This window comes from Anser brachyrhynchus (assembly GCF_964034855.1).
Source record: "Anser brachyrhynchus genome assembly, chromosome: 5".
Lineage (NCBI taxonomy): Eukaryota > Metazoa > Chordata > Aves > Anseriformes > Anatidae > Anser > Anser brachyrhynchus.
In genome coordinates, this window is record NC_137699.1 from 18,071,257 (window position 1) to 18,098,872 (window position 27,616).

Consider the following 27,616-nt stretch of genomic DNA (forward strand, 5'->3'; position numbering starts at 1 on the left):
AGACAAAGATGGATTATTGAACGTTTAAAGCATTGATCACGCTATCTCTCCATTCCGTGCATTCCACATCCTGCTGTGGATCTAGAGGACATGATGAAATATGCTTCAATGACTCAGCAAGTTTACTCGTCTTCTCACCTACACAAGAAATACTTTACAATATATTTAAATTGAAATAAGCAGTCCTATTATGACCCAATTTCTCACTAGTTCCCTAGACTCCTATGTTTCTCCCCAAATATCACTACTGTCAACATCATTTTATTAACAAAGCTACTATATAGAACAGCACTTCAATCTTCTTCACATGGATCAAAATACACTACTGTTGTATGATAGTTTCTGTTGTGGGGGGGAAGTAAACCATAGCTCAAACTACTAGAAGTAGGCAATAAAGCATTTTTCTTCTGAAAATTGTTGTTCAAAAACTGATGACATGAACTTGAACAACTGAAGAAAACGTCACTTCTAATGTAATGTTTCTCCACTTGAGAAGAGCAAAATTATCATTTGAAACAAGACCTACAGGGCAGCAAAGAATCGTTAAGATGCTTTATTGACAAATATCCACTCACCACAAAAGTATCTGCCTGCATACAATTTGATTTTAGCTTTTCAATAGTGTTTTATTGGCAGTGGAAAATGCATCAGTACTTTATTGAAAGAAAGCAATAAATAATACTGTGATAAAAATAGTTCAAAAGTAGACTGTACATATTGTTACATAATCTGAAAATACACAAAAGATTAATAGAAAAACAGAACAGTAACAATGAAATTGTTTTACAAGCAAGTTAAAAGTGGAAAACAATAAGAAAAAAGACATGCTATATATATTGTTGCATAATAAATAATGCACCATCTGAACGGATTCTTGCTGGCTTTTTAATGTGCCATTTACAAGTGTCAGATACATTTTTCTACTCATACAGTCCAAAATGGCTACAACCATCCAAATTGAAGTCCAGACAACTCTTTAGAACAAGTTTACAAAACACAAAAGATGACTTACATAAGAAAAGTAAGGCCTTTATTAGGAGCTGCACTGCTTCAGTTTTCAGCACATTGTACCTTCATCTTTCGCTAGTCATTTGACATGAGACTGCAGTGCTTCATAATTGGTCCATTAAAACTAGTTTTACCAGCATCTTTCCACAAGTGTTTTCAGTCAAAAAGACCTAGGACAAAAACTCTCTCTGTGGCCTGTGGATTAAGACCAGGAATTATTACGAAGTCTATCCTCTTCAGTTAAGGAAAAACCGTTCTTGGCTTATGGCTTGTTTTCAGTCACTGTGAAGATATGCTATACAAATACAGCAGAGACAGAGTTATGACCGAGTCAATCACTTCTAAAATGTGTTCCATTATGTTCTAGTTCTTCCCAGCTTTTAAAACAAGTTATATTTTAATTAAAGACAGATTTCCACTGCTTGACAATTCCTCTTTGTGGAAAGGTACAGTTCCAAAAAGAAGAACAAATATGTACCATACCTTCTATAACAACATATACTTGTCTGAAAAAAAGCTGGACTTGTTTTCAGGTCTAGCTAACATTTCCAAAAGACGAAATATATACTGCTTGGTGTCATGATACTTGTACAAAGGTATTAAAATCCTTTTCACCTTCAGTTTCATTATTAAAAAACAATGATAATTACAGTAACCGCATAATTTACAAAAACCCTATATTATTTATAGGGACATATACATACAAGCATTACAGTACATTCAGTTGGAAAGACTAAAATTAGAATAAAAATCAGCAATGATTTGATTTGTAGACTGAATAGAAACAGAAAAAAGTAAGTAACTATATAAATGAGAAGTCACATAAATATAAGAAACATTTAGATTCTAAAATATTTTCTCTATAGTACTCATGAATTTATTTGCTAATTAAAAACTCTGTAATAAAATATCTCAAAGTGTCCATTTAACAAGTATTAACAGGTTACGGTTTCCAAATGTTCAAAATGCTGCATATCACCGGTAGAAATAGTGTGGGTAAACTGTAAAAAAAAAAAAATCCATTAGCAATTTCTTAAAACAGATTTCCTTCCAAGTTCCTCACAAACAACTCAGTCATGTAGCAGTCATGCATCAAATTATTGCCATGCCATAATGTATACAGTTTTATTGCCTTCTTGAATTTTCAGGTACAAAGTAAAGCACATGAAGTCACGTATTTTCACTTCCTAGATTTTCATCCTAGGTCATCTGACTACAGAAAACTCTGAAACAGCAAGGATAAGTAGTGGCAGGTGTGTGGGGGGAAATACTCAAAATTTCGATGTTTTAAACTAAAAGGATTTCAAGATGGCCCCTTAACTGACAGATCCACGCGTTCTGAGTTGTGATAAGTTTCCCTCATTAATCTTTTATATATGAGAACTCTTTAGAACTAAAACTTGTGTATGTGAAAAAATTGAGGATTTGAAGAAAAGTATATTAACATATGTTAAATACCCTTGTGTTATCAAGCTGTCTTTTATTATTGGCACTGCTCCACAGCTACCCAAATTTTAGACTTCAGGTAGCTAAATCCAACAAAACTAAGTAATCACAATGGTATGGAAAAATCCAAGGACTGGAAAGCTATGCGGTTAACCCTTAAAAACCAAAGATAATAAAAATTAAAGAATGTAAAATAATCTGAACTGCAATGACACATGCTATTTTCTTTCCTTTATGTCCCTAATTTAGTTTTATCCCTTCTCCCCACTTTCACTAGTTGTTTCATCCAACTTTTGATTTCAACACTTTCTACATAGTTTAGTATGTGTCCTTTTTGAGGCTGTTTAAAAAAAAAACACTTCAAATACAATAACTTACAGAAGTAAATACCAAAACTCAGTCATCTTTGTAAGAAAAGCTGTGGATTTTGAATATAACAATCTACCCTGTAAACTAAAAAGGATTTTGTAAGCATGTAAATTCATTCTGTTAAAACACCTGACATTTTACTACATAAATAACTGCTTTACTATTATACCTATCCACTTTACTCACCAGGAGAAGGCTTTAACAGGAGTAGGTCCTTACTGTAGCAGAATCCAATCTTTGTGTTCCTGATACACTGCCTATTCCAAGAAGCATGGGAAGACATGCAGAACACAGCATGCATGTTAGTTTTCAAAAAACATCACAGCAGTGTGACTATAGCTATTATGCTCACTCAAGTCTAAGGTTACAAGTTAGAAAAGATGAATTTATTGTACAGTTTATACATTAACCACTTCTAGTTTCAGTGGCTAACAAAAAGTTTCCTAAAAAACCTGCACGTGAACTAGTGCACAAACTGTCAAAAGTAATTTATTTTCTATTTTATATATATTTTAATAAGGTAAAAAAAAGAAGGGCTTTTACACACAAAATATTTAACTTTTTTTTTTCACACAAATTCTGGAATATATTTTGTGCTAGTGAAAATATTTAAAATATATATATAGCAATTCACATTTTAGACAGTCATATAAGGTGAAAAGGTTGCTTCTTTGAGCTTTACTCAAATATACTTTCCAGAACTTGAGACAACTGGGATTATGAACAAATTCTCACCCTGCCTATTCTAATTAAATGCGCTTCCTATTCATTTTTACTTGTAGTTTGTAAAAAAATAAATAAATAAATAAATGAGTGGAATTTTATTCTCCTGGTACCCAGGAGACTGCTTTAAGACTGACAAGATACTTCATGCCTCACTTGATCAACTTTCATTTCCAAGGGTTTTTGTGGTGTTTTTTCTTTCCTTTTTTTTTTTTTGAAGGGGGGTTAAGATGTTTTTTTCCTTTTAAATATGGGGGTACCCATATTTATACCCATGTATATGCACCAATACACGTACGTCATTCTAAGAACTGAATGAAACATCGGTTTCAAACACACTCAATAGTTGTGACCACTGTAAGAAAAATGCACATTTTACTCTAGTTTTGATATTCGCAAAATTATCTGAGTGTGTTTATTTATACCATTTGCTGAATGTATTTTTCTGCATTTCAGAAGTGGGACTTACATCGGTCTAATTGCTACTAATTGGAAATTGTGCACGTTATTACAAGACTTCTATTAAAATACCATTTTGTTTCCCTAGCTTAATAAAAAATTTTAAATATAATTCTCATTTTGTTACTCCAATGAAGCAAAAAGTAACTCCCTATCTAGTACAGTTCCCTGGAATTATAAAGCACCCAACAGTTAAACAGTGTTACATATACAATCATGCACAAGGCAGATGCTTTTACGGAGCAAGAGGCAATTGGAACTTAATTTCTCTGTAATTTCAAGCAAAAAAAAAGTGCACCATGCTTAAAGTAATACAAAGTCAATACCATCAATCTGCATCTTCTTTGGCTGCATAGAGGGTGAAGACATTGAGGTTGTAACTCTGAAATTTGCAGGAAGAGTCTCTGCTGATCCAGCAGCTAAACCTCTTATGTCCTTTGGTCTAAACTTCTTTCTCCATGAAGGTGCTCGCCTAAAGCTCTTATCATCATCCTGTTAAATTGATAAACATCATTAGCAATTCAAAACATCAGGATTGTTACTGACATTAAAAGGATTACTGGCAATGTAAGTAAATATGCCATGACTGAAAGACTTAGTTTCCAGAACAGTTCAGCTCTAGTAGCTGCAGAGGTCTCTGTTTTCAACAATATGTGCTCATTTGCTGGAGTGTAGGCATGTTACCTCAGTAACTATGGAAATTCATGTGCATGTAAATTCACGTGTAGTAACTATGGAAATTCTTGTGCACAAAACTTTTTGTACTTCAGATCTTTTTACTTCATAATTTGAGGTAATCTGTAAGTGTCATATCATCTAAGAATAAGTGAGTGATATGAGGAGTGAAGCAGATCATAGAAGCTGCTTTGGGAACACTGACACAGAGGCTTAAGCTGAACAATTTTTTTTAACTTTAAATTCTGTCTTACAGGAATGATGATACATCTCACATTACAAATTACAAGAAATGTTAGGATGATAGTGAGGAGAAAAAGACATAAATGTAGTAAATACTTTATTGCTGTTCAGTGTTTTGCTTAAGCACTTGGGAGTACTTATCTTGTAATTACCCAACTGCATTCTCTTCCAATCATACATCTGTGTCTTTCAGAAATATAACACTACACCTTAAATACCACAGTTTAAATCCTGCTTCCAAAGACATCTTTTGCAATGAATGTTAATACTCAATATCCACTGTGCACCTACATTTGCCAGCTTCACTTTTAGAAACAATTCTACCCTTTTACTGTTATTTTACATAAAATTTGTCCCCTTTTAGAATTAAAATTCGGAGACAAGCATCTGCATTATTTGTAGAGATCTTCATGATGCTCAGAGCCAGAACAGAGCAGAACACCTGTTCCCTCAAAGCTCCTTCTCTTGCATCACTACAGAAAAAGTAACTTAGAAAACTATCAAGCTGCTTTCTCTTGACATTATTAAAACCTTAGTACAGATACATACTAAGAACAGCTGTCAGGATGCACCACAAAAGGGATGAAACAAGTCTATTAGGCAAAAGAAGAAGGCAAAACAAATCAAGACCTGTCACAGCAACCTCCTTTCTCAATGTACTGGTGCACACTTCACTTGGTAGATCCAAAAGCAGTTTACGCCAACACTCTCACACATCCTCTATCCTCTTCCAAATACTAGCATAAATGTTTCTCATGTATCATGGAGTTGTTTCCTGATCTGGTTAACCACGTTAGCTATTTTGCTATCTTAGTCATAATCTGAATCAGTTCCTCCTATATGTACTACCACAAAAATTCCCATTAGCACAAAAGAAGAGGTAGTACAGAGTTCAGACTCACTTGTCAAAGTAATACTAGCTTGCAACTGTTCACTGAATTACATCACAGAGTAACTTAAATGGTTAAAGATTTAATGCACTCCTTTATGCTACAAGTTCACAGGGACTACAAAAGTCACAAAACCATACTACATCTTGAGTTGGAAGGGACCCACAAGGATCATAGAGTCCAACGTACAGGACCACCCCCCCCAAAAAAAAAAATAATCAAACCATATGGATGAGAGCGTTGTCCAAACACTTCTTGAACTCTGGCAGACTCGCTGCTGTGACCACTTCCCTGGAGAGCCTGTTCCAGTGCCCAACCACCCTCTCAGTGAAGAAACTTCCTAGTGGCAGCTCCACGGCATTCCCTCAGTTCCTGTCGCTATCCCCAGAGAGCAGAGCTCAGCGCCTGCCCCTCCGCTCCCCTCATGAGGGAGCTGCAGGCCGCCATGAGGCCTCCCCTCAGTCTCCTCTCTCCTAGGCTGAAGAAACTGAGGAACCTCAGCTGCTTCTCATACATCTTGCCCTCTAGACCCTTTCATCTTTGTTGCCTTCCTTTAGATTCTCTCTTAATAGTTTTATGTCTTTATATCATGGTGTTCAGAACCGCACATAGTACTTGTCAGGCCATGCTAGTGCAGAGTCTCACACCTAGTTTGTTACAGCTTTCTATTTGCTATGTTTGAATGAAGTTTATACACCGGAAAAATCACAGATTACTTGATAAAAAATACTTTGATGAACATATATTTCTGGTGGTCATTCTATACCAGTATTAACAAATAATAAGGCAAGCTTTTATGAAATACTCTCAAAATTATTTGAAATACTGTTTGTTATAACAAAGGATTTAAATAAACTATACAGTGGCTTTATCAAGTATACTTCATTCATATGCAACACTAGTTACTGATTTTCGCACGTTTTAGAAGGAAAAGTGATTCAGCCAAAAGTGTGCTGCTAGTAGACATTAACCATATGAGCTACAGAACTGGTATGTCACCTCACACTTTCACATTCGGAATTATTTTACCTAAACACACAACACTGCCGTATTCAGAAATTCATAAGGAGTTTCAAGTTACGATTTCTGTCACAATTCTGTCAATAGCTTAACTAGGGTCAAGCTAAATTCTTTCACTTCACAGTTCTGATAAAGTTCCTAGGACCACAGGACAGATCGACAGCTCACGTAACTTACTTCATCAAGTCTTCTGTCAGTGCCCATAACAAGAAGGTTATTAAATTCCCTCTCCAGAACAGCACGAGCCTAAAGTTTACAGTACGAAAGAAACAGAATTAATACTAAAAAGTTAGTGAATCTGTATTAATTTTGATATGTAATATAACCCAAATCGTTTAAGACCTTCCAATCAGATTAATGAACATTCTAAGTATTTGTGAAGTTACAACATTTTAACTGTCTCTTATGACATGGAAGTTTATTTCTTGCTCAAATTGAGTTATTTCAGAATAAAAACTAGAAAAAAAAAGGTAAGTTTTACACTAATGTGAAGATGGGCTATGAGGAAAAGATATCAGCAATATTCTTTGTTCAAGCAGATTTAATATCTAGAAGTTACTAAGCAGAAAATACTAAGTAAAGCACAGTTATATGTTTTTCTCACTTATCTGAGAAATAGTCACTTCCAATCTTAACCATCAACCATAAAAGTGATTTTTCCTTACCTGTGTGTTCTGAGTGGGTATTTGTAATAGGAGAGCTAATGCATTGTAATCAAATGTTTCATCTAAGGCCACAAGTGCACCATGAACTCCACTCTCTACAAGGTTATTCGCATATTCCTTAAGACCAATGGACAATACCCAACGAATCATTCTCTCATTGCTCCAGACAAGGACATCTAGGAAGCAAAGAAAAAAGTTTCCTGTTTATATAATGTAACCTTTCTGAAAAAAAAAAAAAAGTCCTTTCTTGATCTGTATCCTGCTAAACAGTAGCCCTCAAAGAATTCTGTAATTTAACATTTAACATCATGAACTAATCTGCCCCTGCAATTTTGGGGTGCATGAGATAGTCTGAATTGGAAACAAAACTCCACACTTACACCCCAAACACTTTGTGTTGGATCCTTTCCATACAGCAGTTTTCGTTGCAGCCATAAGTACTGGTTCTTGCTCAATCTCCTCTCTGCCTACAGAGAGGGTTTCCTGTCATGCTAGTTTTGAGGCAAGTGAAGCAGGGAATACTGTTCATGCAGATGGGAATTGTCCAAGATCTTTTATTGTACACTGTCATTCTTACGGGCTTGTTACTCACAAGAGACTAAATATTTTGTGTTTTTTTCCTACTCAAGAGAAAAATCCTGTTAACAGTTTGATACAATTCCTACTGAACTTGAACAGAAAGCTTTACTATAGTGTTTTATAATTTTTATCTACCTTTTAGTTCTGACAACATTCAATTCAGTAATATAGGCTTATGTACACTACTACAATTTTCTGCAATCATAAAGTGGAAAGTAAACGTATTTGAAGTTTGCTTGAAGGCATTTCATACAGTAACAGTTCAAAGATCAATATAAGCTCATCTATAAAGTAGCAAACACTTTTTCAATAAAAATATTCAAACAAAAATTATGTTCTTATTAGTAGGTGTTTTTTTGTTTTTACACTATACAGGAACACAAGTGAACTGTTATAATCCTGAAACATGCCATTTCTGATTTGTGTCAGTAAGCATTCTTCCCAAACAATTCTGAGGAGCAATTCAAGAGTTAAATGTTACAGAAGCAGCTCCCTATACGAAATGGATGAAGCTATACCATTTAAGGAGGCTAAAAAAGCTTATCAGCCTCCACACAAGCTTGTTTCATGCCAGTTAGTTGCAATTCCTGGGAACATTTCCAGGTGCAATCAGTTCATTAAGACAACAACCAAAAGGTATGAACACTTTAAGAGGAAAGACGAAGAAAGGGCATAGAGTCTTCCAAGCAAAATCTCATGTGTGATAACCCTAAAGTTTCAGTCTCAGATGTCAGAAAACACTTCTATAAATTTACTTCCCTGCCCAATATCAGGTGAAGTTTTGGAAAATGCTTTCAATTCCCACTCTTTTTCTTCAGTGCCTCCTCTCTTGTTTAACACTCACCATGAATGTCAAAATATAAACACTTAAGTCACCTGGATTTTTTTTTTTTTGATAAAGCGTTAGTTAATAAAAATTACCAACCACAAGCAACAATGAAGTTATGTAAGTGAAAAGTTAAGTCAACACAGAAAAAAAAATCAAAAAATTCTCATCGTCCCTAAAATGTTTAGTTGTGGTTCAAACTTCAGAGCATTAAGTTTAAAAAATGCCTAAATTTGTAGCATCTCCCTGCATGAGTTAATGAATTAATGATGTATTCCCTGATTCACCATTCAGGGCCTGCATCCAGATCTCTCCTGTTTAACACAGATATTTTGTAATTTCTCCCTCCAATGCTCTTTTTATTTTAAACACATTTTTGAGATAGACCAGTGAAAAGACGTAGGATTCAGACTGAGGTTAAGGCAAAATCTTTAACCTTTAATTTCAGCTTGACTTTCTTCTCTTTTTCTTTCAAGTTCTTTTCGATCATAGTTCAGTCTTCGTAGGCACATAATTCCACACTGAAAACTGTTTCTGTTTAGAAAAGAAAAAGACGTTTAGAGGTAACAAATATTTTCTGTAAGTCTGGTCTCCATATTAAGCCTATTTACCTGTGAAAGCTGTCCACCATTTTAAGTTGTCCACGTAGATCTTTTTTAGTTAAATGATCCAGCATTCGAGCATCAACAAGACATTCCATGAAATAGCTGCGATATTGAGGGAGCCCCAGACTTGGGAGCCATTCATTGCCAATCCACTCATGGTTCATATCACCATATGCTAAGGTCTGTTTTTAAAAATTAAGTAATAAGCTTATTAAAATGAGAAATAAAAAGGTTTTTTTAGATAATAGATTTTAAAGGAAAAGATAAAACAATGCCTATGGAACTTTCAGCCTGTAAAGATAAGCAAATCAAAAATATCAAATAGTATGTATATGTCTTTGAAGAAGTCACCCTCAGGAAGAAAAACAAGTTCGTATCAGATCAGTAAAAAAATTGCCCTAACGTATTTCATGTTAAAGAGAATGAAAAAAATAAAATCTAATAAAATCATAAAAGACTAAGCTATACTGTTTTAGGTAGCAAGAGCCAAAGAATTTTATTTTGTTAAGATGCTGAAAATACTGTTATCTCTTGAAAATTTAAGAGATTTTTTTTAAGCACAAAAATACAAGACATCTAAAAAATAACTGCAGTGGGTTCATACTCTTAACCGTTTTCAGAAACTTATCCCAGTCATAAGTGACAAAAGCTCACTATTGTAGAACCAAGAATTGTAACTGCTAGCCCTTAACCAAAAAAGCCTTCCTTCCCTCTCCCTGCATGTCTGAACTGTAAATCACCAACTATTTTTTTTTGTAGGAAATTTCTAAAAAGAGAACTTATAACTATGCATCCAATCACTCCTTAAGCAACAAAATTTAACAGCTCTCTTTTTTCAAAAATCAAGGGTAATAATTCATTTTCACTGTGTAAGTCTAAAGTTGTATTTCTTCTCTAGAGTAAAGACAGCATCTTCTAGAAAGAGGCAAGGGCACATAGAAATGCATTTCTTCAAGCCATCACTAGATAGCTGACTGAAAGAGCATGCTATTCTTGTAATAGGAAGGCAAGCTATCATTGACAATCTGCAAATGAGTATTTGAGAATTAGTTAATGGGACTTAAACAGGTTTAAGCTGGAGGGCGGCCAAGCGAGAAGAGACTATACCATCCAAAGATACTGGTCACAGGGAAATCCCAAGTTTTGTTTACATCTCCGTATAAAATACTGAACTATCTCAATCCCGAAAATACAATTAGGATTTGTCACCACTCTAAGGGAAAACAATCAAGGAGGATTAAAGAATTAGTACACAGAAATCTACTTATCTATCTAGGCTCAGTATGCAGTACACCTGTGATGGTGGCCAGGCTGAGCAGACACTTTCTGCACAACTGATATTCTTGCAGGACTTCTGGCTTCCCAAAGAGCCATCCCCCACCAAAATATTCCAGTCTTTACATCATTAAATTATTTTAATTTCATCTAGTATGTTAAATACATAGAATACTACAATGCTCGTTAAGAATAAGCAATTTCATTTTGGACATTCATAAGCTTGAGAACAAATATTTTGGAGAGCTAATGATAACGAAGCCTTCTGAATATTCTTCCCCTAACAGGCCTATCAAAAAAAGCTTATGCATAACTCTTGGGATACACAACGTAACAAAGCATTTCACAAATTTTCCACAATTAACCACCAAATCTTGGAAGCACTAGAAAACATTAAAGCTTCTAAGTAACCTAAGTGTCTCCTAAGTATGTACTCCATAAACATGTAGTTCCCCCTTCTCCCAGTCCAAGCCACACCAAGAGTCACTAAAACAAATAACAAAAGATTGTTTTCATGCTGTAATTATGACAGTTTACATATGATCTATAATATTAAAGTTTCCAACCTGAGCCCAGCTTCCCTCCTCATCTTCCTGTTACGTGGTTAGAAAAGCAAAAGAACACATGTATTAGTACTTAAGTTTAGTAATGAGATCAAAGTTAAAGATGCACTGCAAACTCTAAGTCTACTGCATACAGAAAAATCTACATAGTGCAAGCATCATGCATTGTGAAAATTATACAAGACACCAATTCTTCCATAAGAATTTGGAAAACCCATCTACTGATTAACTTTTCCCAGAGAGAAGAAATTTCTGCACAAATAAATCAATTTGCCCATTAGTTAAAGGAAATCAGAGTTCCCTTTTTCAGATTAGGGAATTGATTTAATTTTTTTAGTCTTATCAAAGTTGTTTTTACCCTTCTGAAAAAAAATGTCAAGATGCAGGTTACAAGGTTAATGATTAGAAGCAGCCATAACACAGAACTTTAATGCATTAATTTTTAGAAAAGATAGAAAGACCAAATGATCCTTGATTCGGTAGTTCAAAAAGTGAGAAAAGCACTCTAAGGAACAGAAGTGGCAACACCGTAAACTAACCGTTTGTTGTGTGGCTGTAAGATTTTCCATTTCTTCATGTGTTACCCAGACATTTCCCGTGGTCTAACATGACCCCACAGTGAACCAATCACATCCAATGAAAGGAAAGCAGTAACAAAGAGGAAAGGTTGCAGAACATATAAGCAATTGGTACACATAAGGAGCAGGCATGGGCAAAAGCAATGGTTTCTGAAGTCTTTAAGTATAGGTATATCTATCTAACGAGATGGCATAGAATAAAAGTCTATTAGTATGGATCAGTGTTCTTCAAAAATATTAATAAAATTGAATGTGATAAATAACTTTCACTGATGTAATTAGTGGACAAACACTTGACTGTGCTCTAGCCCAAAAACCACCTCTGTAGTATAGAACATAATCCCAGGAATCCCAGAAATAACTTTACATTGTAGAACAGACAGACTCATACAATGGAATTCATACTAGCTTGAAGTGTCTAAATGTACTATAGTACATAGAAACAGTTGGACTCCTACTTTATGTAGTTTGAATCAGTGTTTGGAATTAATGGTCTTGCGTTCATGAATTGAAGAGACCTCCAACTATTTTACAAGTTTCTCTACATACATGTATACCTCATCTGTATTATAAATCTTTCTGATGCCAAAAGCAGAATAGCATGTACTTTAGGTATTTTGGATTATGTACTTACAATCATACAAACTGCTCTTAATGAAAATGCAGTTGTTACTTCATTTAATTTCCAGAAAAGTTAGAAACATTCTTAAATACTAAGGTTCAAATCCTTTTGGTTACATACTTAATGGTAGATTTTTTTTCTGCATTCTCACGGCCCTAAAAGATGTCAAATGTTGGATCATTTTCCTTACCGTCCTTGAGGTGGGAGGGGCAGACGGACTTGTTAGTGACATGATCTCTTGAATGGCCAACCTCAGCTTCAGCCTGTGCAGAGGATTACTAATTCCAATTTCACGCTGTATTTCCGTATCAGACAAGGCTGACATGATAGCACCACTTTTCACATTTGCTCGGCAAGCAGCCACATACCAGGCTGGCATCCCTACCCACAGCTGAAATACAAAAAAGGAAGTAATCAGATCTGGAAAACACTCCTAGCCCCAAAATCTTAGATTCCTTAAACATCTGTACATTCATTATCATTTATTCTGGAGGGACCACTTACCTCCAACCACACAACCACTGTAGGTCCATCCCACTGTGCAAAAGGTAAGCCTTGTCTTCTGGCTTCCTCAAGCAGCTCATGTCTATGGTAACAGAAATATTTATTAATAACAAAGAAACTAGTGTAGATGTCAATTTAAACACTATAATCAAAAGCTATACAGGTATAATGATCTAACTGCTAACGCAGGCACAGAAAATAGACAAGGACTACATAGTGATGTAAGCTGAACCAGACAGGAAATGTCTGTGTGGCAGAGATGCCAGATCTTGCCTCTAGGAAACAAAAGAATGATCCATGTCTGAAGCTGCTACTGACACTCAGGCCAACGCTGCCACTACAAAGTGGAGGTGTCTGACTTATTTGTCAGTAGGATTCTCAATTGCTGTCATTTTCTGCTCAGCAAGTTAGACTGAACCAAAGGAGCCATTTTTCTTCAACATGCAGATTCAAAACCTGTGGAAACGTACAAGTAGATCAGATATCTGTGCCACCAAAATAGTACTATCCATCAAGATGTTGAGGCTAGAAACCAAGACAGAAACTAATTGCTAAACTTCACTCCGCAACAGCAAGCCTGTCAGAATTTCAGGCATAGCTTCAGATAACTATTGTATTCAGACAGCCACACTTCAGCAATTAAATTCTGAAAGGCTGTGTACTGAAACTCAGCTTTGACCTCCTTAAGATTACACCATTTCCTTTGCTATTCTGAAACAGAACAGACTGAAGTTTAATATTGACAATTCAGCTTACAGAAACAATGGAAGCTCACAAGATCCCTATAAATAGCTTCCAAATATGTTTCAGAAGCCAATAGACAAAAACTAGTGTTGCGTGTATAGCATGCAATGCTGCTTGGAGACATCTGTCTTTAAAATAATGAATAAAGTCTGGAAAAAAAGCATACTTAAGCTGGCTTTGAAAGCCAGTTGTATTTAGTTTAGTTTCCACTCATCAGAAGTTTAGAGAAACAACTTCATGTAACTGGACAGTGTTTTTACTGTTTTTTTTTGTGTGTGTTTTTTTTTTTTAATTATTATTCATGCTTGCAAGTATAGAATTGAAAAGACAAGGAGCAAAACTACAGATTCAGGATCTTTGTGTATTTATAATTTTCTCACTTTAAAACAAACAAAATCTCCCTGACTCCCAAACTGTATCACTGAGGAGATTTAAGATTATAAACCATTTAAAAATTACACATTTTATAACCATGACACAAGGCACCTTGAAATGAGGTTATCACAGACTAGTAGCTTTTTTTTGTTGATGCAAAACAAAATTCAAGTCTTCTAGACATGTCAGCATACCTAGGATCCTCATGTTACATTGATGGTTAATTATCACAAATAATCAATGAAGTAATAAATATACTAGTACCTGTTTTTATCAATACACAGCACTTCACCTGCATATTAATCAATTCCTAATACTCTAGAAGAACCTTCCAATACTTCATCCCAATTAGATGTGCTACCCGGGAATGAAAAAGAGGAAGGAGGGAGGAACTGTCATATAGCTGGTTATAAGTAACCAAATGGATCCATTTTAAGATCCAATAATATTGAAATAGTGTTCAGCAATTAGCAGCTCAACAGCTAGATTTCACTGACAAAAAAAGACTAAAAGCTAATATCTATTATTCATGTATTTCAAGAATATGTATATTTCTAAAGTGAGAATAAAGGATCAGCTATTTCCTGTTAGCACAGAAATTAATCTTACAAATTACTAGCCCTAAACATATTGCTTTACTTTATTACTAAGTAATTTATTTTTTTTGTTTTGTATCCTCCAATAAGAAAGATGCCATAAAATACTGCTTGGTAAGAACAGAATAAAATGCTTAATATTGTATTTGCCAGAAAGGAATACAATGATTTTTCAGAGTAGTTAAACTTCAAAATTGGCGTTTGTCTTCCTTTTGGGTTGGTACAGTAACATGCCCATGCAGGGAGGGAGGTGCACCAGTGACAAAGGAGCGCAGATATATTGAAGCAGCCTGAAGGTAAGAGGGCATGTGAGTGGTGCCTCTCTCCTTCTCCCAGCTTAAAAAGCTGTTTGGGGGCATTGTAGTTCAGAGAATTGTAGTTTCATCGGCCTCCCTGCATGCTTTTGGCTAACCATAAAACAATAAGTGATTTGGTGATGAGCAGTAGAGAGAATGTATCAAAAGTAGAAGATGAGGTTACGATGCAAACTTTAAACTTGGTGGTATCGCTATATGCAGAAAACAGTTGTGTTGCCGGAAGGCAATGTTATGTGATGGAGGCAAATGTGCAAAAATGACAAATAAAACTATGGTTATAAGATAACTTTAAGCAGAAATCATTCAACAGATCCAAAAAGCAACACTTTCATGAGGTAGAATGTTACCTGCTGAATTTGTTCATATACAGGAAGAAAAACTCACTTTGATAGGAAATCAAACTGAGAACTCAAGACAGCCAAAGACATTTCATGAGAAGGATTCAAATGTAGATGTTGTTGGTATTTACAAGTGATGCATCAGTTTGCTTTTTTTTCCCCAACAGCAAAGAACATCACTTTTCCAATAGTTACCTTCCGATTTCACCAGAAACTCACTGTGTTTGAGGAATACATAATCAGACTATGAACAGATTGCAACTGACATGCCCGTTTAGTTTCATATGCCACCCAGTTTCACATGCCATCCACTATATAGCTTCTTTTAAGGAGGGTTACCTTAAACTTAGGGTAGTCTTCCTTTCTGATAAACACAGCATTAAGTTTGTTGTGTTGTACACAGAAAAGCACAAATACAGTTGCAAATTTTGCAAAAGTTGTTAATAGTACAGCTCACTAAGATGAACAGCGTGGACAAAACGCTAAAGCCAACATACATTTAGTAAGCAAAGGGCAAGTTTTATAGAAATACATCTACAGTTAAATTGATTTGCCATGACTATTAACAATTCCTAAACAACTTTTAAACCCCAAATTTTAAAACTAATTCCAACTAAGATTTAATATGTCCATTACTAGCATCAAGACATTGGATATATTTCAGCAACACACTTTCACAACAAATTACATATCTAATCTCTCTTCTCACAGACTTTTTTGAAAGAAGTTAGCACTTCTCATATATTACTATAAAATCCAAACAAGATTTATCATCTCACGATAATCCTAACAAATTAAATATAAACTTACCCTGATTTTGCACTACCACATCAAATGGTAAACAAAAGGAAAACAATAAAGAAAAGTATAAACTAAGATTAAACTGAACCCAAAGGCGTACAAAAAGACAAATATGTCTTAACTTAGTTCTGTAGCTACAGATAGTTCTTTTGTTAGCAAAGACACTGAATACTGCCCTCAGCCTGCTTATGTGCATATGCAGAAATCAAAAAGATAAGCAGGCAAATAGGGATCAGAAAGAGACAACTATAAATAGAACTAGTTGTCATTGTTTCAAGCACTCAGGTAAATGGAACTCTTTGTCAGCCTAATCCTATTTTTTTTTTCCACTGAAGACAGGATTTCATAAGCTAACACTCACTCTTGAGAACGTGTTCAAGCCCTTCCCTTCTGTAATATCAAAGGGTACAATTCAGAGCAACTTTTTTTTTTTTAAATAAAAGTAACAGACATCCCAAAGACACAGCAAGCTATCTTTGACACTTGCCAATATTGCTTCCTATCTTCAGAATTCTATTAGGATTCTGAAACAACCAAATCAAAGTATATTCCTAGGATTTTTAATTTAAATGGTAGATCTGTATCTCCATGAAGTTCAAAGAGCTTTGTTGCTGCTCTCAGCAACAAGTACTATACATTATAAGAATATTCATCAATACAGTTGTTTCATATCCACTTTCACTGAAGTATCTAGATTGTAGATACTTTCCTGTGAATTCATATGTATCCATATTTAACAGCTAGGCAAGTCAAACTGAAAAGTTTTCATTTGTCAAATACAGACTGTTGCACTGTAAGCAACAAACAAGGCAGCCGTGAGGTATACTTTATGTACTGGTAGTAAATTTTTGAAATACAGTATATGTTTACAAAGAAAATCTATGGTTTATCTGCAACTGCTCTTTTTGCATTTTTTAAAGACAGTATAGATTGCTCTACTCTAGAATACAATTTGTTGCTGGTATTGAGAAATATCTATTTTGTTCAAAGAACAGGCGTACTGCTACTTAGACATGACCAGATTTAAACAACTTATTCAAGCAAGACGTGATACAACTTTAAAGTTCTGTAGAAAAAGGAAAATATCAGATCATAATAATGTATTACTGCCTTCACTGTAACAGTGAAGAAAAACAGCTGAGCTTTGTTATACAAACGAAACCACATTCCATTCTGACTTTTCAAACTAACACACTGCTGGTTTTCATTAGTGAAGTCAACAGGCATTATTTTTATTTGCTAATAGAACTTAGGTACTGTGAGAAATCTCTCTTGCAAAGATGTTATTAGCACACTGTCTTTTCAACATTCATTCTTTAATCTTCAGAAGGAAAGTGAAAAAGCAAGACATTTCTGATATCAGCTTTTTTAACTAAAAGTAATAACAGCTGGACAGAATAAAAGCAACGGAAGTACAAAGTATATGGCTCAGCTTTGGGTGGAAAAATGCAAAGAATGCCTGATCCTACTTGCATAAATTCAAGTGCTCCCGGTATTACCATATAAGTATCAAGTCAAGATTTCTACTAGTAGCAGTATCTATTTCTCACCTACACTTACAAGTCTTTGCTTCTTCTAAGTCTGGGAATAACAAAACATGCAGTAGAACTCAAAGGTGAACTTTAAACCAAAGATTTGCTTGAACACATTCTGAAAAAAATCATTACTAGGAAAAGGTAAATGCATATCTAAAAGGAAGGATCTTCCCTAAAGGAAGGAAGGAGTCACAGTTTATTAAAAATGAAGAAATGGGTATATGGTAGAAAAATTCAGCTGTTACAATAAGCAAAAATATCAAGATAACCTTATACAGAAGTGGGGGTTGGGCAGAGGGCAGGGAGCAAACAATCAGCAGCTCTAATACAGAAGCAAATACATTCAGAAGGATGCCTGTAGAGAACATTTCATGCTTTCACACTGCAACACTGGAAATTTTTCAAATGAGTTGAACCCAAAGCAGGTACTAAATATAACATTGTGGAAGGGTTTTATACGAGTCTGCTTCTTATCTCCAAGTTTATTATAACATTTAAATAAGAACCAGTTCATCACTGAACATCATTCCAAACTTACCAAGACTATACTACCAGTCATGTTCTTGAAAGTTAGTAAAAAAAATCTGCAGAAGCTTAATAGCCACAGCACCATACTAGGGAAAAATGCCTGAAAACAAAAAACTGAAAACAAAGCAGTTTTAAACAAAGCAACACCTTAACAGAGAATTAAAAATGTTTGATAACTTACTTTTTCTGCATTTTCCTGTTTTTTTCTGCCTGACCTCCAAGCTTACTGAGACCTAATGCATCCTGAGAGGAACTATCTGCTTCTGCCATGCCAACTGCAAAAAACAAAGACAAAACACTTACTATCATCTCAATTCTGGCCACATACTTACAGATCAAACATCACTACTGCTTTCCTGAGCAAAAATATTTAAACATTTGTAATATTACTGATAAGAAACATACACTCTGATTTTATCAGGAAATTTCATTCCATATAAGTGGCAGAACGTTTTTTTTCCTGTCAGGTCCATAAAAGCTAAAACAGGCTGAGAGTTTTGTCTAAGCATTTATCATAATCATACTTCATAGCCTAATACTCCTTTGGTTATCATATCCAAATGGTAAGGCAACATATGATTATTCAGACACTATATCAAACCCCAAAAATGTATAAATTTAGATTCCAACTAGAAGATCAGATACAGAAATAACAGTGATTGTGGTGAATGGTGGAGTAAGGGCAGGAAAAGAAATAAAAACACTGTGCAAATACTCTTTTCCTTAACATTTTCCTGCTTGTACTTCAGTCTTGATGGCAAAACCTTCAGAGAAAGAGTTTTTACTGGAAATTGATCTCAGAACACTCCGATCATATCTAAGCATTTAAACCAGGAAGTGATGTGATGTGAATGCTTTGCTGGAAATTCCAAGTAGTGACTGTACCAAACTGGTTGGAATATTTGTAAGGGAAATCATGCAATGCTTACTAGACCTGGCAAGTATTTTCACATTGATTAAAAAGACATAATTCATCTCTAGTAGACTACAGTATAACTGGTGATTTGGATAATGCAGTTACGTCAAAGTTGCCAGTTTTCTGTCTCAAATGAAGCTATACGGCTGAAATAAACTTCATTTGATTTGTTTTGTACTAACTTTAGATGTTATACCAGCAATAAAGTTATAAAATGTATGAGCAAGGTTAACTCTAAGACTTCTAAGGGTATATAGAACAGTATTCCAAAGCACCTCTTGGGAATTATGTCATCTCACTGGTGAACTGTGGTATTTCTCACTTTTGGCTTGACAAAGACTTGTCATTTTAAACAGACATGCTCCTGGGTTACAATATTTATTTATAAATAAGCAGGACATTGATAAAAACACCAATGGCCATGCTGTCATTCTTAAGGAGTGGATTATTTCATTAGCATACATGATACATAATAGAAGTAACCAATATATGTATTTTGCAAGCTACGAATAATATTGCTTTTCTAAAAATGTCTGTTTCTTGGTAGTAAGTCAAAGCCACTGCACTGTTAGTCGCACTGGTTTTCACTGCACTCCCTGGAAATTAATCTACCCCAACTTCATCAGCTGCAGTTATCCACTGACTGCATGGCACTGCTGAAGCCTGCAATCAGCTTTTCATCACACATGACTATAGTGGTAGCTTTATGCACACTAACACCATGATAGATGTTAAAGCAGTCTTCAGATCATTTTTGGTGAAATCAGATCCAAAAAACTGTAATAAATCACGTCAAAACAAGCTTCTTTCACACACAAAAAAAGAGCTTTTACAAAAGAAATGCAAAAGAGATAATTTGCCAAATATTACATTTCATCTTGCTGATCACTTATACATAGTGATGGAGAGCCATCTAGTATTGCCTGTATTTCAACAACATTTGTTGTGCGATTCCAATGCAGAAGTGTTTTGTTTTGTTAAAGACTTCCTGGCACACTTAATGCCTTTTCTAAATAGTATATGATGAAGCATTTAGAAGATGGGACCGATCACATACTGGGATAGTTCACATACAGGAACTGCACAAACTAATTTCCATTATCTGCAATGGTAAGTATGTTCTGGCCATAATTTTTCAAATGCACGTCTGAAGGAGCATTTAACACTACTTCAGAAGGATTTTTATCTATCAAGTAACTGATGACCTGCCTCGTTTATGTCACGCAAATGTTATTGCTTGTTTATGAAACGTGCTTATTAGTGGTGATAGTTAAGAAACCAAAAGGCACTAAAATCAAGATGGATGCAACAGCAATTTCATCCTGATATCTGTGCTAATTTATACCAATACTTGCAAAATATGTCCTGCTAGCAAGGTGTCGTCTTAGCTCTACAACATAAAGACACTAGTGGTCTTCATAACTGCAGCCACCTGCCTACTGAGAAATAAACTGTTTAAGTCATCCTCTGCCAAACAGCTGCAAATGAACTTGAAAACCATCTGATTTCCTCTGATTCACATCTGAGAATGTGAATTACTATTAAGAATGCCCAGAATCTTTAGTTACCTTGTTAAGCAGAACAGTTTTCTATTTTATATACTCCACAGTATTGGTTTTGCTAGATTTATATACTATTGTGCTGTTGCTAACAATTATACAACTTATTTGTCCTTCCAATTTTTTTTTACTCCATTTATTATTTCCACATTATCAAAATCTTATGACTATAGCTTGACACTGGTTTTCCTCAGCTCAGCTGCTGATTGTTGGCAGTGAGTTGCATAGTCATTAAGCAAGATTTGTGACAACTAGGAATTTGCTGAAAGGCCCCACATAACTCATGGTCATCACGTGGACTAAGTACTATCTGCTGGAGAACCAGACTAGCAATAAAAGCAACAGGTAAGAGTTAGCTTGTTCTTCTTAGCTCAGCCATAAGGAGTATACAATGGCTGGAAGCTGTTACAGGTCAGCACACAGCAGAAAGTAGCAACTACAAGATGCCAACAACATATGAAAAGATCCTCCAGAACATAACGTTAAAAAAATGAAGCGAATGATGGTAATAATGATCCTCTCCAAGTCAGTATCAAACCTCCTTAACATAAACAAGCCAAAACCCTAAAGATTAATTTTAAGCTCTAAAAGCTCAGTTTTCTATAATTATATGAATAGGAAATAAATTTGCAATAAGGTTTTTTGCAAGAAGGTTTTGAAACAACTGCAGTCCTGGAAATGCAGAACAAGATAGCGTTTCCTGCACTAATTACACTGTAAAGATATGTTATTATGAAGGCTACATAAATGTCAATCATAGTCAAACATTCAAAGAGCAACATGAAGTATATAAAAATCATATAGGAATAAATATGCTTTCATAGAAAAAAACAATGAAAAGATACCCGACTTGCTGAACGTGAATACAGATTTCATAGAAGTACCTATGAGAAGATTTGATATGCCTGGTTTGAAAAAACATTCTGTGCATCAGCATCAAATAATGAAGCATAAACATGCATATACTGATACATAAACCTTAAAGTTCAGTTTTTCATTACATTTATTATGCTAAAAAAAGGCAAACCAACCTTGTCCTAATGTTTCCTTGCTTGTTTGTCCAGGTCGTCCCTTTTCTTTCTTACCAAACAAGCGTCCAATAGAGGATTTGATCCCCTTCTTTTTGGGGGCTTTATGAAGGGAATCTTGGCTACTATTGCTGCTACTAGGATTACTTGTTTGTCCATCTTGCGAGCCTGTTGAACTTCACAATTAAAAAAAAGAATCAAACTAATTTGCGTACAACAAACTCAGTGTCAAAACAGCAAAAGACAACTTGTTCCCATGTGAGTTATCAGAAGCTCATTCACTAATATCATCTGATTTCAGCTTTTAAGGAGTCTCATGAGAAAAAATGTATCTACTAAAATGCATGTCACTAAATAGAGAAAAACAGGGAAGAAAGGAAAAGATAAGAGTATTTATATATATTATAGTAAGCAGTATTAAGTCAATTCTTATTTCAAGAAATAAGAATAAGTGTTTAAAGTGCAATTTAGAGAAGCCAAAGCTGACAACAAGTTCCTTAGAAATTGATGCAGACACAAGTTTTAAATTACTTGAGTAGAATCCATCCCAAATACTTATGCACTTTGAAGAAAACAGACGTCAACTAAAACTATGGGGTCTAACTAGAATTATTTTTCAGGTTCTCTATTCAGAGCTAAGATGCAGTTTATGAAAGAAAGAATTCTGTATCTTTCCCTTCTGAAATTAAAACCCTATAGGCTGAACAGCCTTGCAGTTTTAAAATTTTATTTTGATAATGTGAAATAACAACTATGTTACTACTAGGTTTGACTCTTATTCATAGCCACTTACTTTCTTATGTCCCTGATATCTTCATGGCTCACTGTATGCAAAGCTCCTTTTTGGACTCTGTCCAAACGCAAAGATCGAGGTGAAGAAGGCGGGGATGTTTCACATTTTATTGTGGTTTTATCATCTCGTACCTCTTCTCTAGAAGCTGGAGACTAACGGAAAACAAATGAAAACTTGGTGTTAGCTGAAATACGCTAAAAACACAAAAGCAGTATTGGCGCCACACAAAAACATTAAAAGGAAAATCAGTGATTGTCATCTTAAGAGATTACTCTTGACCTTACCATTCTGCAGTTGCCTGGATTTTGTTTGACTTTCTTCTTAATTTTGTTACTTTCACTGACAAACTGCTAAATTTCAATCTTAGCTAGTGAAATGAGCAAGTAGTAGCCATCTTGTATTGACTCTCAGATCTAAGAACTAAAGCAATGTCATCAGCTCCATGAGACTAACATATCTTACTTCAGTTATTTAAATAAGTGCAAATATAGAAAACCAAAAAGTCCTGGGAAAAGATGACATCTCATTTCACATTGTTACTTATTTAGACAACAAAATTACCACTTCTATGAAGCCAGTTTCTACACATTTGTGACCATAGCTTATCTCAAAGTCTGAATAACAAAAATTAAAGATTTATTCCCGCATGCACTAACAGATCTTTGAAATTAAATACTATTTTGTGAAGATTGCAGGATATCGATTACAGACAGAACGCAACACAGAAGTACCCCACACACCATCACAAAAAAAAAGAACAAATCCACACTTCCATTAAGCTAAACTGTCTTATGTTTAATATTAAAATTTATATAATTTATCTTTATTATTTGGTTAACCTGCAAATGCTGGGGAACAGGGAAGGAGATGAAAGGGAACATCAGTAGATAAACTAAAGATTTTACCTTTCTACGGTGCTTCCTTAAATCACTAGGCTGACAGATGCGTGCAAAAGATAGAAATTTGGAAAAGCAATATTTATTGTAAACTGTAGCACAAACTGAAACAACTACCACAGGCAAAATACATTAGGGAGAATTTAAACAAAATTACAGCAAGGGCACAGAGAGAGTATGAAGTACTCTTCAAATCAGACTACTTAAATATATGCCTGAAGATGGAAAAGGAAGAAAAAAATCAAAATTTATACTTGATTAATCAAGATTTATACTTGGTTACCTAGGTATATATAACATATACGCAGAAGTATAACACAAAACGCGTTATCTTTAACGAGAAAAACAATAAAGCATATGGAGGCATGAGGCATTGCTTTTAAAACAGGAAAGGATTTCCAGTCATTTCTCTAGGACTCCCCATGAACAACAAACTACACACTAGCAAAGCAGACCAAGTGTAATACCTTGCCTGCATTAGTTACATGCAACACCTTAGCCACTTCTGCAGTTATGCTACATAGCATAAGCAGCAGACATAATTCAGTAACTGCGAAAGACAGAGTGCCAACAATAGGTCATTTCTATATAGTAACAATTATCTTCAAAAAAAGTTTGATGTGGAAAGTTTGACCCAGAGTCTACCGCCAGTTTTAGTTAGTCCTCCACCCACTCCAGAAGCACTGTATCTCACTTTTGGGGTACTTCTCACCTCTCCCAGCACACAGACCAAGATAGCAACCTTGGGTTATGTAAACAAGTTATTCAGGCTGATACAGACAAAAAATTTAGATTATTTGTTTAATAGTTGTAATTGTATTTGGCTACAAAGTACTTCAAAATAATATATTTTAAGATAAAACATTGTTCTGATCTAGTTTTCATGAAAATGGCTATTTAACTTATTTTTTTTTTCCTTACATGATTTTTCTGTAAGAGAAGTACTTAGGAATTAGTTACCTCAACTACTTTTTACTGTGAAAAGCTAGTGTAAAGCACTCAACCTCTTGAAGTTTGTTAGTTTCTATAAAAGGAAGCTGTGCTTGGCTCTGGATATATGACTACTAAACCTTTCGGTATCCGCATGCATTCATTTTAAAAAGCTGGATTTTTAAAAGCTGGCAAAAAAGTAGGTGGCAGAAATGCTTGTCTTTAAACACGCCTATTAGAGACCTAAATTACGTGCATCAGTCTCTTGCAGTCTGTCTGCTGCTACAGGGTTGGATAGCATTCCTCGCCTACTGACTGTTACAGTAGAGGCATGATGCAAGTGCAGCAATCCAAGTCAATAACAGAGTAAGTATGGTGTTACGTGCACAACTCTTAAGTACAGTCTTCAAATACATATGCAAGTCTGGACACAAACTTACATATATAAAACAAAAAAATACTTGTATCCAAGACACTTCTTAGTGAAGCATATTCCATATATTAAAAGAATCGAGGTTTGCCTAACATTATTTAAACAAAAAGGTGAAAAACTTGTATCTTGTTTTTACAGGTTGATTTACATGCATAAAGGATCTGCTAGAAGGATTAATCTTCCTAAGCAGTTGTAGGAAAGTCAAAAGAATGAATCCATCTTTCTACTCACTGAGCTCCTGAACACAAGCTGCCCCTAAGTCAGCTACTAGGTCTAAAGTATTTCTTTTATCTGTGTGTCTTAATAGGCTAGAATAAGACACTAGCACTCAGTATCATCACAGCTGTGATGTCTTCACAAACTTCAAGACTAAATGCCAGATAAGCAAAACACCTTCTAACTGGGTATTTAGCATAAGGGTGGACTGCTAAAACTTAAGTTTAAAACGGAGGGAGTAACAGGTTGCAGAGCCAGGGGTTGAAAAGAAAACATTTCTTCTGGGAAGATGACTGAAGAAAGACCATAACAAAGAGAGGAATACATAGGTATAAGATGTTGACCAAATAACGGACTTGACTTCTGAATGTTTTTAAGCTTTTTTTCCTAACCTTGCGATTTTATCTTACACGTTTTACAGAAGTTGGAAGAGTAGAAAAACAGAGAAAGGACAAATACAGCTAAGAAGCAGAGGAACTGGAAAAATCAAACATATTTGCTAGAGAATAGGCATATACTTCCAGAAAATTAAAGTTAATGGATACTTACCAGCGTCATGATACCTAGTCTGTCCACTTCCCGAGCTGGACTATGCGGAATACACCTTGGCGTGGATCGGCCACTGCCAGGTGGGGAAGAACCAGCAAGTGAACCGCTTGCATAGGGGGGAGGAATGGAGCTCATGGACCGGAATCTGCCATGGGCATCCAAACTTCCACTACCCACTCTGCTTTCGATTTCCTCTGCACGCTGTTCTGTGTTTTCCTTTTCTTCTTGTATAAGCCTAGAAAAAAAAGGTTCCAAAGACACGTGACATTCAAACAAGTACCATATAAACTGAATGTCTGATTCAAGAATTTTAGAAAGCAGCAGCACTTGGCAGACAAAACAGCCACACTGGAAACCTTGCAATCTGATCTGAAAAAGGTGGTAAACACTTTTTCTGTCAAACTAGTAATACAATCTCTTCTACCACACTGAAGACAAAAAGCCTGAAAGAAGTACTTACGCATAAGCAAACTGTCAATTCCCACCCTTCCAACACCCTAAGGAAAGTGAATGAGCAACCACAATTCTGTGAGTAACCACATAAAAAGGACTTCTCGTGTCACAGAAACTCTTTCTAGAAAAGAATTGTAACAGTGGATAGACCATACCTAATCTCTTTGTTGATTGCATCCAACTGTTCTTGAAGCATCATGGCCAAAGTCTGAGCATCCGCCTGACCGCTTGGTGACAGCAGATCTACTGAACTAAATATAGTCTCCCTGTCATCCTCACCATCAGACACATCAACATCACTTTCAAATGCTTGTGCCACATTTGCCAATACGCTTGCTTGCTGGGCTCGCTCCCAGTCCTGCTCATTCAGAGTTTGAACCTGTTAAGAGAATCAAAATCCAAACTCAAGTAGGAATGACGTGATATATTTCTACTGTTTTTCAAGAGGTTTTAAACAATTTTTTAAAAAAGCCCACTTACATGCTGAATGCATCCATCAAGACAGCAATGTTTAGAGAAACGTAAATAAACAAGCCACAATGTAGAAAATTTTGCATCTTACAGGTAAGCACAATTAAAAAGACAGCCCCAATAGATAAGTTAAAACATCACTATTTTGGTTATAGACACTCTAAATTACAACATAATTTTGCTAACAAATCCAATAAAAATTCTCAAAAGAGCTTTATGTAATGAGAATTTGTATGTCCAGAAAGGGACTCAAATTGCTTGCAGGACAATAACATGTTAGATTAGTGAACAAAAGTTCAAATCCAGAAGTGTACAGACACAAAAGTAGGACTCTTTCAGATTATATTTTACAGGCATATACTTGAAACAAACTGGACTTCAAAATCCCCAAATTGCAGTCATTGGGCAAAAAAATTAGACTAGTAGCTGTGTATTAGTTATTGAAGCAGGATACCTAAACACCAGCAAATATAAAAAACATATTTTGATATATAAGATTTCAGCAGTTTTATTGCTGTATAATCAATTCTATTCCACCAACTCCTTGCAACAGGTCAGCCTTATCTAATCTACTTAGTTGCCATCATTTTGTTTTTAAAGTTCTACTACCTTTGAAGGTTCATCTCTGAGAGCTGCCAAACGCCCTTTCTGGGGACGCCTCAACACTGAGGAGGTGCCATAGGAGTCTGTATGACTGTCAGCCACAGATGATGTCATAGGGTATCTGAAATCTTGTCGGCTAAAACATAAAGAAACACTTTATCCTTAGGAAGGTGGGGGGAGGAGGGGAAACAAAACCAAGAAATCCACCCAAATGATTCCTGCTGTCCTACCAGTGACTTTTTTTTTTAAGCAGAATAAAAGCTGCTCTATAAAGAATATTTTATAGCTACAACTAATTAAAGTATTTTCAGCTATAACAAAGTTACGTTTAGCAGAGTGACTTTTAAAAAATTAGAAAAAAAATGAACATCAGTTAAGTGCTGGTACCTATGATGAAGTGATGTGGCTCTGAGTCGCACTTGGTCATTTTCAGCCCTTAATGCTTCAACATTTAATACAAGTTGATCCTGTAAAAATAAACAAAA

General features: G+C 35.2%; 1 protein-coding gene across 5 annotated transcripts in view; it reads right to left on the bottom strand.

Moving 5' to 3' along the window:
- Positions 1-538: 538 nt before the first annotated feature.
- The window catches only part of PPFIA1 (PTPRF interacting protein alpha 1), a 59,255-nt gene continuing 32,177 nt past the window's right edge, over positions 539-27,616 (bottom strand). The window contains exons 14-32 of one of the 5 annotated variants that reach the window (XM_080592862.1): positions 27,519-27,598; positions 27,138-27,267; positions 26,213-26,436; positions 25,605-25,839; positions 23,486-23,515; positions 22,581-22,732; positions 21,791-21,963; positions 18,466-18,559; positions 13,051-13,132; positions 12,737-12,937; positions 11,886-11,948; positions 11,350-11,376; positions 9,515-9,690; positions 9,340-9,437; positions 7,499-7,674; positions 7,011-7,079; positions 4,332-4,497; positions 3,010-3,080; positions 539-2,009 (exon numbers count right to left, since the gene is read on the bottom strand). In XM_080592862.1, coding sequence (XP_080448988.1) covers positions 3,022-3,080; positions 4,332-4,497; positions 7,011-7,079; positions 7,499-7,674; positions 9,340-9,437; positions 9,515-9,690; positions 11,350-11,376; positions 11,886-11,948; positions 12,737-12,937; positions 13,051-13,132; positions 18,466-18,559; positions 21,791-21,963; positions 22,581-22,732; positions 23,486-23,515; positions 25,605-25,839; positions 26,213-26,436; positions 27,138-27,267; positions 27,519-27,598 — 2,235 coding nt within the window. In that variant the 3' untranslated portion in view covers positions 539-2,009; positions 3,010-3,021. The remainder of the gene's footprint in view (positions 2,010-3,009; positions 3,081-4,331; positions 4,498-7,010; positions 7,080-7,498; positions 7,675-9,339; positions 9,438-9,514; positions 9,691-11,349; positions 11,377-11,885; positions 11,949-12,736; positions 12,938-13,050; positions 13,133-18,465; positions 18,560-21,790; positions 21,964-22,580; positions 22,733-23,485; positions 23,516-25,604; positions 25,840-26,212; positions 26,437-27,137; positions 27,268-27,518; positions 27,599-27,616) is intronic. The other 4 variants (XM_080592858.1, XM_080592860.1, XM_080592859.1 and 1 more) reach the window with 4 other exon arrangements.